This window comes from Lepisma saccharinum, chromosome 18, assembly GCF_977018435.1.
Source record: "Lepisma saccharinum chromosome 18, izLepSacc3.1, whole genome shotgun sequence".
NCBI classification, from domain to species: domain Eukaryota; kingdom Metazoa; phylum Arthropoda; class Insecta; order Zygentoma; family Lepismatidae; genus Lepisma; species Lepisma saccharinum.
Window position 1 is genome coordinate 43,129,706 of NC_139246.1, and position 14,496 is coordinate 43,144,201.

Consider the following 14,496-nt stretch of genomic DNA (forward strand, 5'->3'; position numbering starts at 1 on the left):
ACGTATGGAAGAATATTTTAGTTGTTTCAAATGTAAAGACCGTGCACTCAGCATAGATGGCGCGCCTTTCATGCTTCAATTCAATTCAATTCAATTCAATTTTCCTTTATTAAAGAGCGAGGTTCAGCCTGTGGCTGTTCTACCACCTAACCCTGTATATGTTATACATTGCTGGAGTAACACTCGGAAACCACAGACAAAAACGCTCCTTTGAACACTCACAGATTATCTTCACATGGAGAAACTTTGCTCTGATTGTCTGTTCCACAGAATCCAGTCGAGGAAAGCAAGTAGCAATTAGAACATATCCTATTCCTCCAAACCAGTCAAGCAGTCAGCCAGGCGGCCATGATTGCTACCTAGAAAGTTAGTTCAGCGCAAACTAGGGCATTCCTACTAGAAATCCAGTTCCGTGTGATAGGGGTTTTATATTTACTTTCTTATTGTTTGACGTGCGAAGCTCTTAAGCCCCAGAAACGTTACTTATCGACAAATAAATCTCCCTAGATATTTTAAAATAATTTATACCCCTCTGGCTTTTAAAGGTCGTAATTGGTTGCACGTTTATCCTAAAGGATTTAAAAATTACATTTTAAATAGTTCTAGTTTTCTTGAGGATTTATAGCATGAAACAAAATGTCTATTAAGAAATCAAACTGGCTTCATTGCCAGTGAAGACTGAGTTGGTATTCTATTTGAATTTTGTATGTTGTTATTTTACGTCACATTTCAGTCACATTCTAACAAAGGTAAGAGATGGAATTTTGATAAGATCACTGTTTTCTTTTTTATTTCAGTATTATGTATCAATCAACACCACAGGGCTCTTAGATACCGTACTGACTACTTTTGTCACCTTGTAATAAGAAAGTCAAGTATTCATTCCCCACTGAGATGCAGAGGTGTTCGAATTGTACTTTAAATTGTGGATCCGCCCTGTTTAACCTATCAGAGCATAAAACTTTCACTTTAATTTGAGAATCAACTCCGCAGTAACTTCTACCCGAGCTTGTATTGATCAATATTGGTGTGCAGTCCAGAATACTACAGCGTGTAGTTTAAGTACAGGGTGATTCAAAAGTTACTAACACACATGTATAAAATATAAAGGAGTTAGGCTGGGTACAAACGGTCATGATATAGACAAGTTAGGCCAAGGGGAATCATGTTGGTATGTTCCAAGCGGACATCGAAATTATAGCCTAATTTGATACATCATATCACCTTCCCATTTAAACATTTTGAGTTGAATGGCGGCCACCAATATGGCGGACATCCGCTTGGAACACACCAATATTGTACCCAGCCTAACTCATTTACATTTTATAAGGGGTGTTAAGGGACTATTGACACATTCTGTGTATCAAAATTCATGGGGTCATTCTGAAAATTTTAAAGTCAAGTTATTTATCTAACATCAAGTGTTAAAAATGGAGGAGTACAGTTCCACTTTCACGATACAAAGAATAAAACAAACGCCTTATCAAACCATTAGATCTTTATTTACAAACAATTTAAAAATAATCGTTATACGAAAGATCTCGAAACCAAAGCACATTCACACAATGCTGATGTTATCCTGCAAAAAACAATTGCCAAGGCCTACATTTCAGCAACAACGTATAATTGTTAACGAAATGTTGCAAGCTAAATGTTATTTTTTGGGGGGAATGACTTTTTATAGTCATAAAATAAGCATTAGTTAACTGTTATTATATTTTTCCTTGTGAATGAGCAGTAATTGTCAAGATCTTTCATGGTGCAAAAACATGGCACACAATTAATATTAAATACAGATTCAAAATGCACAATTGATTCTAAATTGCTTATTTTTCCCTACTAAGCAGCAAATAACAAACTTATTAAAATATTATGAACCATGCTATTTTTATGAATATATTTTTTTGCAATAAGTTAAAACATATTTGTATACATTTGTAAATACATTTTTGTACATTATTCTGTAATCAGCAGAAAAACAAGAGATGCACTCTTCATCAGAAATAGGTGACGCACTATGAACTACCATGTTTATATATTTACGAGAATAACAGTTTCTTGATTGGTAAATTGGACAGTACCAATTAACCAAACATAAACAATATTTGCGAAGTATGACAATTTTAAAAATGTTTATAGCATTCTTGTTAAACATACAACAATAATAAAAACAAAAGTTTCACTTATTTCAATAACAACGACGTAAAAAAAACTATAGAACATCTATAGTTCAGATGGGTGCTCATAACATTTATTGAAAATCTACTAGTAGCTGGCACAAATGTATTAATTTTCATTCATTTGGTCTTGTACTGGAAAGGCATACAATACAGTAATTACGAATTAGGTTTGATAGGCACATGTATAAATGCGTACAGACCTTTGGCAATACAGTTGTTAGGTTTAATATAATAGTTTTAATCAATTTAAAAAAATATAGTCACCATTTTTCCACAATCTAGATCTACTATAGCATCAAAATGGGGAAACTTGTAAGTTATGTATTAAGCCATCCCTCGATCCAGTGAACAGAATGGTGGTGTTGAGTTGGTTCTGTGCTTTTTGCATTTGTGCCGAATTTCTGTCTCGTTCAATGAAATAAATAATGTTCTTGTCTTATCATGATGAAAAGACTGATATCTAATAACGTTTCGAAGTGTACGTAAGTAATTCATGGAAGGTTATATCCATATACTTTGTATTCTCTTGATGGAACAAATGTAAAGTGTCAAATACTACATGATTATTTGATCAAATTCTTATTTCAGCATTTTAAGTATTTTTTCACCAAAGGAACTACGTTCATATTTGTACATTTTACGATAAGATATGTTGTTCTTAAGTTCTCTATAATATTCCAGCTTATCCGTTTTACGTTTACAATGTCTGAAGGTGAAACAGTTCATTTCTGACAACTGAATTTTCTGTATTTCGCATAACCAGTAGAACCCAAATCTCCATTCAATATTAGAATATAGTGAAAACATTATGGTAGTGCACTTTTTATCCTTCGGGAAAGCTCAATCAGTAAAATAAACCCACTCGTTTGTTGCCTACGAATCGTTTCTTAGGTTAGTATTTATTTGGTGCAACCATCCTTTATCTAAATTTTTATCCTAGTAAGTTTACCGTCTGCTAGAACGGCAATGAATGAAATAAAAACGAGTCGATTTGCTCTCATGACCACATTACATAACGTACCAGGGCTAACTTGCTACATTATGAGAGTAGACTAGTTGTCGATTAATGTACCTTTTTAAACTGTAAGGAACTGGTCGTTGATAAGAAATCGTGGCTACTGCATCATGCTAGACTTCTAAACGGTGCAAAGAGCAGCTAAACCAGCTTAATTTGATCTATTTACGGAACAGGGAAAGGATTCGAAACAATTTTTCTTCTTAACAGTGAACCAGCTGCACAATCTCAACCTACGCGAAATGCGAGAGATCTGTCACGCCTATACTTAATGCTGCGTAGGTGGAACCTCGTTGCTCTATATAGAAGTTAAAGAGCACTAGCGCAGCAAGTTTGCTAACAAATGAGTATGTTTTTACATATGAAACATGATTCTGTAATTGATTGTTCAAGTAGTGAAATGAAAGTACATCGCCGCCAATAACAAAGCACATGGAAAACAATGATAGCAGTTAACTCCTTTTCCCCATTTTACTTCCAAAACGGGTGCGACAAGGACCTACAGGGCGTGTCGCATTGATGTTCAAGGTCATCGGCGGTGGGTTTGGTTCTTCACGACATATGCGTGAGCACGTACTCTAGAACAAAAGAGCATCCTACGATTAAAACACATAACATATCCTCTTCCTCATCGCCCAAACACGTTGGGAAAAAATGCCAACAATGTGAACTTGACAGAGTAAATCTTCATGTGGTTCAAGAACCAATTTATCCGAACTACAAAATCAAATATTAACGTGTGCAAACACTTTTGTTTAATTCCACATGACAAATTTCATGTGACGTTATAAAAATTGGTGAAAACAATAAACAACTTTTAATTCACATTTCAGGTAAATGAAGCACACGCTTTGTTACAAACTGAGTTTTGTAGATTCTAATATAGTTGTTCACGAGAACATGTGTTTTTAATAATTAATTACTTGGTCAAAACAAGAGCAAGATTAAGATTTTAGATGAAACGCCGTTGCTTCTTAATGAATTAGTGGGATGTTACTTAAGAATTGCAACCTTTTACAGTTTCCAGATCTTTAACTTCGCATTACAAACTTCGAAACCTTCTCAAACATGGAAATTCATGTAGTCGTATGGATTTCAGTGTACACTAACGTTCTCAAACACACACTTCAATTTTTCATTAAATACAGAGCGCGGCACACTTCAGAAGCTCAAATTGTCTTGTTCCTGACTCCTGGATGCCACACTCATGCCCTTCACTTCACACACGAGCGTGAACACATATTACAGTTGAGAGTTACTTGCCCACGCAGAAATTTATAAAATAGTTCGTGTGATGTATCACAGGTCACTTCAAAAGTTGAGTTGCTCAGAAGCGTGGGTCGTATGGTGTGGCGTCAAACCCAACATATCTGTTATTCTTTCTATGAACAAACCCTGAGTTTCCAGCATTGTAATAGATCACTCTCCTGATACCAAAGGGGTCGATGTAGCCAAAGCTGCCATCCCTCTGTCCGTCAGGTCTTGTTTCCTCTTCGTGGTACTGCCTGGGGAGGTAGTATCTGAAGCCATTGTGCAGAAGCGAAACGCCGTCGTATTGTGGATAGAGCGAGTTACCAAATGTTGAATATCTCGAAGGGGCGACGACGTTTACCTGGGTTTCCTTGACGGTGCTTGCAGGGAGGGCGATGGAGTTTTGAGCACTTGGCGACGAATCGCCAGACACTCTCTTGATGTCTTCAGCAGTGTAGTCGGCACCGACCACTGGAGCAGGGGATTTTGCAGGAGAAGGTCGCCGAACAGGGAACCTGGAAGAAGACGCGCTGGATCCTTGGATTGTGTTGTCAATAGGCTGCTGAACGCCTGCTTTCACATTGGAAGTCTTTCCGACGTACACCATCTTAGTCTTCACCACGCGGTAGCCACTTTTGTCTGCTACGTAGTCCCGCAAGCGTAGGAAACCATTGGGGTCTACCCATCCGTAGGTTCCCACCACAGTTCCGTCTTCTAGCCGTTTCTCCTTCCTGTATTGCCCTGATAGTGTCTGGTAGCGGAAATAGCGCTCCGGACCTTCATCTGTCTGTATGTGGTATTGAGTTGGGTTGTTGCTCCAGCTCTTGACCTCTAATGCGATTAGAAGCAGCGCCACCTGTAAAATAATAAAAATAATAATCAATCAACAAGCTCGGCAACGAAGTTTCTTATTAATACATGATCACCCATGACAAGTTACCATAACATAAATTAATGTTCCATTACATTCTCTATGGTTTGCAAAAAGAAAAAATATACACTATCGAGAAACTATAATTTTTGTCAACTTCCACGTAGTACACACTGGACAGCATTTTGCAGACTAACGAGGGTCTGGCGTCTAGACGTACGGCCAGTATAATCTTCGTAGAGTTGTGCGTGTGTTGTCCTGTGTTTTGTCCGTATATGTGCTGAGTGCCTCTTTACAACCTCAGCTTTTAACCCAGGTAAGAATATTTTACTTCTCGGACACGTATTTACTTTATTTATGGTAAGGGGCTGGACCCCGTATAATGTGACGGGTGTAAAATAGCCTAAATAAGTTGTTCCCAAAGTGTGTGCCGCGGCGCCCTGGGACGCCGTCTATGGCTTACAGGGGCGCCGCGAAATGTTCTAATATTTTCACTGAAATGACAATTATTCCAATGTATGTGCTTATTTAGGGCTTTTATGGGTAAAAATATTTCTGAATTTGAAATATATGTTTATTTTTTACCTTAAGGCAGCAACCTAACCACCACACTAACTGAGCGATGCAAGTGTTAGATACGTAAGTATATATTCTGACTGGGGCGACGCGGAAAAATCTTGAAACACTAAGGGCACCGTGAAACGAAAAAGATTGGGAACCCCTGGCCTAAGTGTTGACGCACCCAGAAATTTCAATTAAATCAATCAATGAGCATTCTATGCAACACCAGAACTTCGGGTGTAAGGGGTGGCCAATTCTGAGGTCACCCAAATGTCAACCTCTCGTCAGTATTGACACCATGGAATGCATTTTACAGACTACTGATGCTCTGGCGTTTACTTACACCCACTCGGAGTGGGCTTGTGTCGTATCTAGTAAGTTATCAAATCAATCGAAACCTCAGAACTTTACTATACATCACAATAACAATTATATTAATACTTAACGTGATAACATTGCAATGGAATACAGTGGCATGTCTAGAAGTATTGACAGGGTTTATGAAGGTAATATCCCTCCCCATTGCCTGTCATAACGAAAAAGAGACAAATTTGGATACGTAAAAGATGAAAAATATAACATTAACTAAAAACTAAAAATGGCATGGCTATTTACAGTAATATCTATCTATCCATCCACTTTAATATATTTCTGGGTATACTAGCGTCAACATATTTTGCTTAGAAATAAATATTTTTTTTCCAATATTCAAGAATGTGCCGTAGAATAAATTATGTCTGAGAAATAGTTACAGTGTCTCATTTCCATATATTACATGAGAGAACGTCAAATTCTAAAAACAAGACATACGAAAGTGATTAATAGTCTGTACTTTCCAATACTTCAACATTTCCAGGATGAGAATCTTGAAATTAAAGTAACGTGTCAAATGAACTGAAACCTTGAAACAGCAGCAACATTCTAACACAACTTCCATTGACATTATTTCTAAATTATAATGAATTCACTGATAATTTTTTCAGCTCGTGTGGTTTTGACTACCATTTCCAGTCCAAATGTGTTTTTTTAACCTAGATTGATCGTGTTAGGACTTTGATTAGAGTAATAATGAGAATTATGAAATTAATATAAAAATGCATTCCCTGTGATTTTGAACAATGGTCATATGGAAATGTTCTTCCGCATTATGCAATCTTGCAAGCCAACGCACTTTATAATCATCACATTAAAACGAATTGTATCAAGGGAAAGTACTTATACAACAGAAGTTAAAGAACAATAAAAAGCATTTTTAAACACTTAAGCAGCTGAATGATAAAACATAACGGATTTAACAGCAGTTCCATAACAAACTTCATGATTTCCTGCAAATCCTCAACATTTGAAAGTTCATTGACGTTCTCTGATCGGGAATTTCTTTGACCATTGAATAAGCATAAAACGAATCGAGGAACAAACGTGAACTTTCCAAGCGGCATTAAGGGTATCAAAGTGTATTGTGGATGAAAGTACCGCTGATCTCTACGAGCAAGCACGAGCATTGCACACGCTAATTTATTTAATTGAACTTTGCATGATTGGCAAAGCGCATTAACGTAACGAAAAAAATATTTCAAGTTATATGTGCAGGGTACCCAGAAAAGAACCTGGAGGTGACAAGTGTTTCCTATCAACAATTTTATACAGTGTGTCCGAAAATAGTGTTTACACTCTTGAACGTTAATAACAGAAACTATTAAAGATAACTTGACTGGACTTTTTGTGTTTGAGCGGAGTGGTTAGCACATCGCGCTACGACGCTAGGAGTCCCGGGTTCGAATCCCGGCCTGGGCATGGGTGTTTGCGAGTGTCCATTCATCAATTTCATCATGTCATCACTCATCCCAATCTTCGCAAATTAGCCAAAAGTGGCACAAAAAGCGAAGTAAAATAAACTAAATCATTCAATCAATCAATTTTTGTGTTTGAAGCTGCAATATCCACATTGAGTATGTGTAGGCATTCTGTTGTTTTTAGTTCCATCACAACCCACCAGGTGGTAGGCATTTGTGTACCCGAAGTGGCAGAGGTGAGCAATTTCTCTTTTGAGCAATGTACGATGTGTCAAATAACGACCCATATCTCCCAATTTAACACCGTTAGAAGATTTCTACCTCTGGGAAAGTGAAGAACGATGTGTACCACATAAAGCCATGGCCACTGAATGACATGAAACATGCGATTGACACTACCTGTGCTTCCCTTCCTGTGTAAACCATTTCTGCTGTTTGTTGATTTGTCGATTTGTTCTGTAGCATTACAGACAAAGTATTGCTGCCAATGATCATCTATAACTTTAAGGTTCGTGACACGCAAAAAAAGTTCATACTTGCTGTTGTTAGTGTTCCCATTATTAACATTGAAAGAGTGTAAACACTATTTTGGGACACTCTGTACATACATGGGAAGAAAAGAGAGCTTAAAATTTAAATATTGTTGCCGACCTCCGTGGCAGAGTTGTTATCTTATAACTTTAACTTATATAAAGTAGAAAACTTTAGGGAGATGTTGGGGTTTCACTGATACCATATCTTACATTCGGAAACAGAATACCAGATCAATCGTACTCATTAGCAATGGGGGATGATACTTGGTCAAACATATTTTTTTTTAAAAAAATAGCAAACTCCATAGTAATCGTATTCCTTCAAGGCACATAACGCAAAACTTTCCATTGGACTTGTATTTACCGTTTGAGTGCTAATATATAACACCAACAACTTTCACCTATGGAAACCACAACAAACGTAGAATTGTTGGTAAACATGGCTGGATGGAAGATCTAAAATTGCAAGTTTCATACACATACGATACGTTTTCGCGCAAAAAAAGCAGCCATTTCCATTTTTTACGTGCTTAACATTTCATTTTTGCAGGTTCGTGTTTACTTTCTCCAACTGCTGTTTCTAAAACGACGAAATAAAGAAACACATGCGGCCCCACGCCGAACTGTAGGCACGCGTCCATTAACAAGCTGTTCCGGTTCGCTCTGTACGCTTCGTGTCTTACGAAATGCCCTACTTTTTCGGATTGCTCTTGGCAAAGTCGTCCTGCACGATCATTATTGGCTCACAGTGGCACACCGTATCACCTGTTAACTTTTCCGCGACGTCGAAAAATTAACCTTGAAATCCATGCAGAGTTACACAGCATTATGCAATGTTGTTACAGACCCTGAACTGCAGTTTAATTCCTATGTGTCCAAGTGCCTTTTCCCGTTAAGTTTTTGGCAAAGAAAACAAAGTACAAACTCTTCCTGAGCCGTGAAGGAAAGTGAAACAGTTCATTTGTTATGTGTGGTGAGAGTAAGATTCCTTCCAACTTCTTCCAAGTCATTCTTCAAAGTGACCACGAACTAAGGGGACTCATTTTATCACTAACTTTTGGATTAATTGAGCTAGTATTGTTCTTTCTTTACACGTATGTAAAGCGGAAGAAGTGGATGTTGTTTAGAATGGAAGCAAGTCACCTAAGTATTGAGCAGCGTGTCAAATGTGTACGTGTATTTTCCATTACCAATAACGTGTAGCTGAAGTTCAGGGACGAATGGACTTTAAAGTGACACTATCTCAAAAATCAACAAGTTATTTGATGCAACCGAAAGTGTTTCAGACCTTAAAAATCTGGCATGCCACGAACGGATAGAAGTAAGCCAATTACGTCTCAAAGCTTGTATTTATTTAAATGGAGCTCAAATTGATTATTATGTGAAAAACAGATAAAATTGCCATTGTGAGTTACTATCTTCAGAAAATATAAATATGTTCTCATTGTTAAACGTAATTGATCAAAAGGCTATCCCACCGTCTGGTTTGTAAACATGTATAAAGAGTAAACCCATGGAGTTTAATGTATATTATGAATCCTTTTGAGTCAAATACATGAAAATACATAAAGAGATGGTAAATGTTTGCACGAACTTCTGTAATAAAACCGTTATTTCCGACATCCAATACAAAAGTGATTTCGGGTTGCGGCCAAAGCTAGAAGGCCTTCGTTTGAGCTTTGGTTTTAAGTACCCTTAAAACCAGATAAGCTACTCGGGACTGAACCTACAGTTTTAAGTGGGATCTACGTAGACAATATAAACTACACTAAAGCTCTTTTAAAGGAAAATTGTCAATTTTAATCATGTTTGACTCATTTTCACCTGAAAACAATTTTATTTACAACAAATTGTTCTCACATTCTCTTTCAAATATCAACTATTTGGAAAAGATAAATGTAGACAAAAAATAAATGGCAATCATAAGGCAGAAGTGCACGAGAATAGTTCATATATTGTGTCTGAAAGCAGAAAATTGTTCAAAATTGTAAAGTTGAGTGCAAGATACTTTCCACGCTTCTTCAACAACTGAAAAGCGGGATATATCTCTTTAATCTTCACAACACCAATTGCTCATATTACGCTGATCACCATGTTGTTTACATGTACGCATATCTACGAGGTTAACATAGACTATATTGTCTACACGTATAATATAGACTCTGATTGTTTAGGCATGGTTAAAAGTTACGTTCTTCACAGTAAATGAAGGTGGCATCATATCATCCAATCCCTTTGTGAACAAATTGTGATCTTTAGACGTTCGGAATTAATGACTAAAAAATAGAGCACAATATATTTTTTGATTAAATATATTTTATCTTTCCAAAAACGTACATTTCCTTTTTATTGTAACATTTTTAAAATTTTTGTTATTTAGCGTCGCTTTTCTGTCGCGTTTTGGTAATCTCGGCGAGTGATGTTGCGATGCAATTGAAGAAGTGACACTCACAAAGAATGCCCATGCACAATCTAGATTCGAACCCAGGACCCCTTGCGTCGTAACGAGCTGTGGTAACAACTCTACCACGGAGATCAGCAACAATATTTAAATTTCAAGCTATCTCTTCTTCCCATGCATGAATGCATTTTTGCACTAATCTACATCCCTTGGTTGCTGGCATAAATATAAACTGCAGTGCCTAGGTTTCATCTTGGACCCTGATTAGTAATTGCAGTTTCTTTTAATGAATGGTATTTTGTGTGTTTTGTGAAGAAAATGACACTTACTCGCACATGTAGCACTGATGACACAACACACAACCTCGCGGTATTTTTATCTATTCAAATATTATACCTACTCACACTGTCGCTTCACCACAGATGTAACTACTATATCCACATTTAAGTTAACTGAAAATTGCACAGGATACTGCACTTCCAGTATAAAAAGGCACAATTAAGGTTAAGAACGGATAAAAATCTGACTGTATAACATTTCGTACAGTGTTGCCAACCTAAAATAGTAATTTCATATCTTGGTGGAAATTTCCCTTATTTTTAACCACACTGGGTAAATTGAAAATAAGAGATAATTTTCAATATTCATTTCCATATTCACTATCAGCAACTCCAAACTAATGAGAATTGACTATTTTCATTTAATTTAGATTTTTACTGTCGAACAGTGTTATTTGTATGAAGAAATGCTTAGAATCAAAATCTGCATATATATAAGTTCTTACAAGAGTAAGAACAGATGTGTGAGAGGGACAAGAAGGTTGGGAGCGGTTAGATTTAAGTATGACGTGAGAAATACATATTTGCAGTGGCAGCGATTGGATTCCAAAACTGAGGTCAATGACAAAATTATTTTCTCTTGGTAGATAAGTTGTAGCATAGTGCGGGGACAAAAGTTGCAAAAAGTGGGGGGGGGGGCAACTGTCCCCACGCCCCCCTAATTGCAGTCACTGCATATTTGAAATAAAAGATTATTGTGTATAAACGTGCATAAATCCCATGCTGAAATATTGCTATTAGTTTCAAAGTAACGTCGCCTCGACGTGTTCGCCTCTAGCAAGCAAGGAAAACTCGATAAATGAATACATTTTAGCTCAAAAATAGATTTTTGTATGCGACTGACATTCATGTACAGATGGCAGCAGAAAAGCATGAGAGAAGTGGAGTGGTCGATTGCCCCTCCAAAGAAATTTAAAACTAACAATGATCAGTTGACTTATTGAAAATAAAATTAAAAACTTAAAATTATGTGTAAAATTATTGTGCATCAGTGCCTATTTATTTATCGTCAAGTAAGACACGAGTACAAGAGAGAAGGGGTGATCTGTCGAAGATTTACAGTGAAGTTTGAATGATCTTGGTGGGCGACACCTATGAGCCCCATCTAGTGCGTTGCACTTTTTGACACTGGGTGTAATGCAGGTGTATCCCGCTGTCAGGCTGGTGCAAGGAAATGACGTTCAACCAATTAGACGAATAGCGATGTTAAAGTTCAGAAGGTTCAACCAATGCCTGTCTGCTGCTATAAACGTTCATTTGATTAGTTAGCACGCACCACGTGATCATACACCACGCGCTGCACCTCTGCAGAACGTAGTGCAAACGGTGCAGACACAAAATCAACGAAGTGGACGAGTGGGTGTTGCGCAGTGTAACCAACTTAGACGCGTGAGTGTACAGAGAGACAGCGAACTAGACGGGGCTATAATCTATCCCAGGAATCTCTGGGTCAAGACCGCGCATAACGGTAGAGAAGGGGAGGAAAACGAGTAGTCTTTGCTGCTGCAAAGGCTGGTAACTGCAGTCTCTTTTCCCCTTCCATGGAATCCTTTCGTATCGCACGTGTTCATTGGTGGAGCCTTCTTGAGTCACTACTTTAGCAGATGTTTGCTTTCGTTCGCTGGCTTCAGACATTCCCGCGACAGAGTATAAAAAACGTCATCCTCCCAGTACGAGAGGTTGTTAATCTGCCACTTCAAAAAAATGGCTAGTTACATCTGTCCAGCCCTCTGAAATTCCTTATGCTAGCAAGTCAAACGGAAAATTATTTGTTTCCTGTCAAGATCAAACAAAATTAAAAAATCACCTACTCTTCCTCCGAATAAAAATCGCCTTTTTTGCACCCTGTTATGCTGCAGTACCACGAAATTGATCGACAATGAAGCACATGAAACTAAAACAAAAGAAACGCGTCTGGGAACTGTGGTTGTGGTGAAAAAATGAAACGGATGCAAATGCATTGCATCTCACCACACAATCCAACGAGCATACAACTAGACGTAGAAATATTTTCGCTTTTTTGCGGCTGAAGGAAGGAACGAAAGCGAGACAGCCGCTTGCAGTGGTCGGCATGATTGCCATGCAGATGAAAGAAGCGACGTCCTGAACGTGTTTCTCCTTTACGGGGTTCTGCATGAGCAACAAATGTAATCAGACTTTCCTGAGACAATTCAGACGGAAAATCAATGCGGTTTTTTTTCTCTTTATATTTACTGAGGTCAATTACTGCTTGAGGGGATCTGTCACAAAGGCTGTGTCCGGAGGAGATTCTACGGCTGGATTCCGAGTGTACTTCCAGCCTGAATACAGTAGTAGGTCTCTCATCCTTTGAAGACACCGGTCTTCAGGCTCACTGCTTGCAACCAAAGTCGTAGAAAGGCGCTTTTACTATGGAATGGAATGGTAACGGGAATAAATGAAATAGTTTTAGACGCCAACCCCATGTAGTCAGTGGCACAATAAACGCTTTTGACTTGAGGGCCTACAGGGTGAGTCAAAAGTCAGGTTACATAGATGTCTTCAATGTGTACACTTTCAAAATCAATGCATTTTGCACGCGACGTTTCCAGTTCTCCAGAACTTTTTCCAGATAATCATGTCAGCACATTGCCCACTGATTTGCTTCAGATGCTGGATGTTCTGAATCTTAACTGAGTAGGCGAAGTGTTTAGTACAGCGGATCCGCATAGGGAATGGGTGTTCTCTGTGAGTGTTGCTTCATCATATCATCCCTCATTCTCGTTAGGCAAAAGTGGCATAAAAGCGAGGAAAAATAACCTAATTCAACGATTCAATCAATCAAGCAATGTGCAGGGGATACTTAAAAAAGAAAAAAGACACATTCACGTTAGAAAATTCTGGAATTATTTTCTATATTAATTCTGGAGAATTGGAAACATTTTAAGAGAACTCTCGACCATTGCATGATATTCGTGACTTAAGGACAAGGTACAGTCACCAGCAATGAAAATTGAACACGTAGATCCTGAAATACAGTAAAACCTCGTTAATCCGAACTAAGGGGGAATAAGTTGAACAGTGTAACGAAAGCCCGGATTAACTGAGATAACCTAAAAACAGTAGAAAGTGCATTAAAACTCAGTTTATAGCAACAAAACACGTTTATTATGGTATTTAAAGGGCATAGACCTAAATACACTATACAGTACAGTACAAAGTCTGCGGGAAACAGAATTTCATCAGTGGTTGACTGCCTTTTCTTTGGGAAGTTCTCTTGTTGACTTCTAGCCACATTTAAAACCTTGCATTCTGCTTTTTTTCCTTTGCCCTTTGCTTGTCCGGATTAAGCGAAGTCCGGCTTATCGGTGTCCGGATTAACGAGGTTTTACTGTACTCGCTTCCCTGCATGGCGACCAGTGTGCAATGTGCCTCTACCGGGTATCGAACCCGGGAAGCCTTGATTACAAGCAAGACACGTACTGAGTGTATATATCACATCGACGATTTTTTATACAGAGTTCTAATGAGAGTTATTTGAATTAGTTTTTTTTATCGAAAGTCGAGGCCTGTATTATATGTTTATATCTTCTTA

General features: G+C 37.9%; 1 protein-coding gene across 2 annotated transcripts in view; it reads right to left on the reverse strand.

Annotated features, from left to right (window-relative positions):
• Positions 1–1,496: 1,496 nt before the first annotated feature.
• LOC146002553 (uncharacterized) overlaps positions 1,497–14,496 on the reverse strand; it is a 107,862-nt gene continuing 94,862 nt past the window's right edge. For both annotated transcript variants that reach the window (XM_083140481.1, XM_083140480.1), the window contains exon 2: positions 1,497–5,302. In XM_083140481.1, coding sequence (XP_082996607.1) covers positions 4,523–5,302 — 780 coding nt within the window. In that variant the 3' untranslated portion in view covers positions 1,497–4,522. The remainder of the gene's footprint in view (positions 5,303–14,496) is intronic.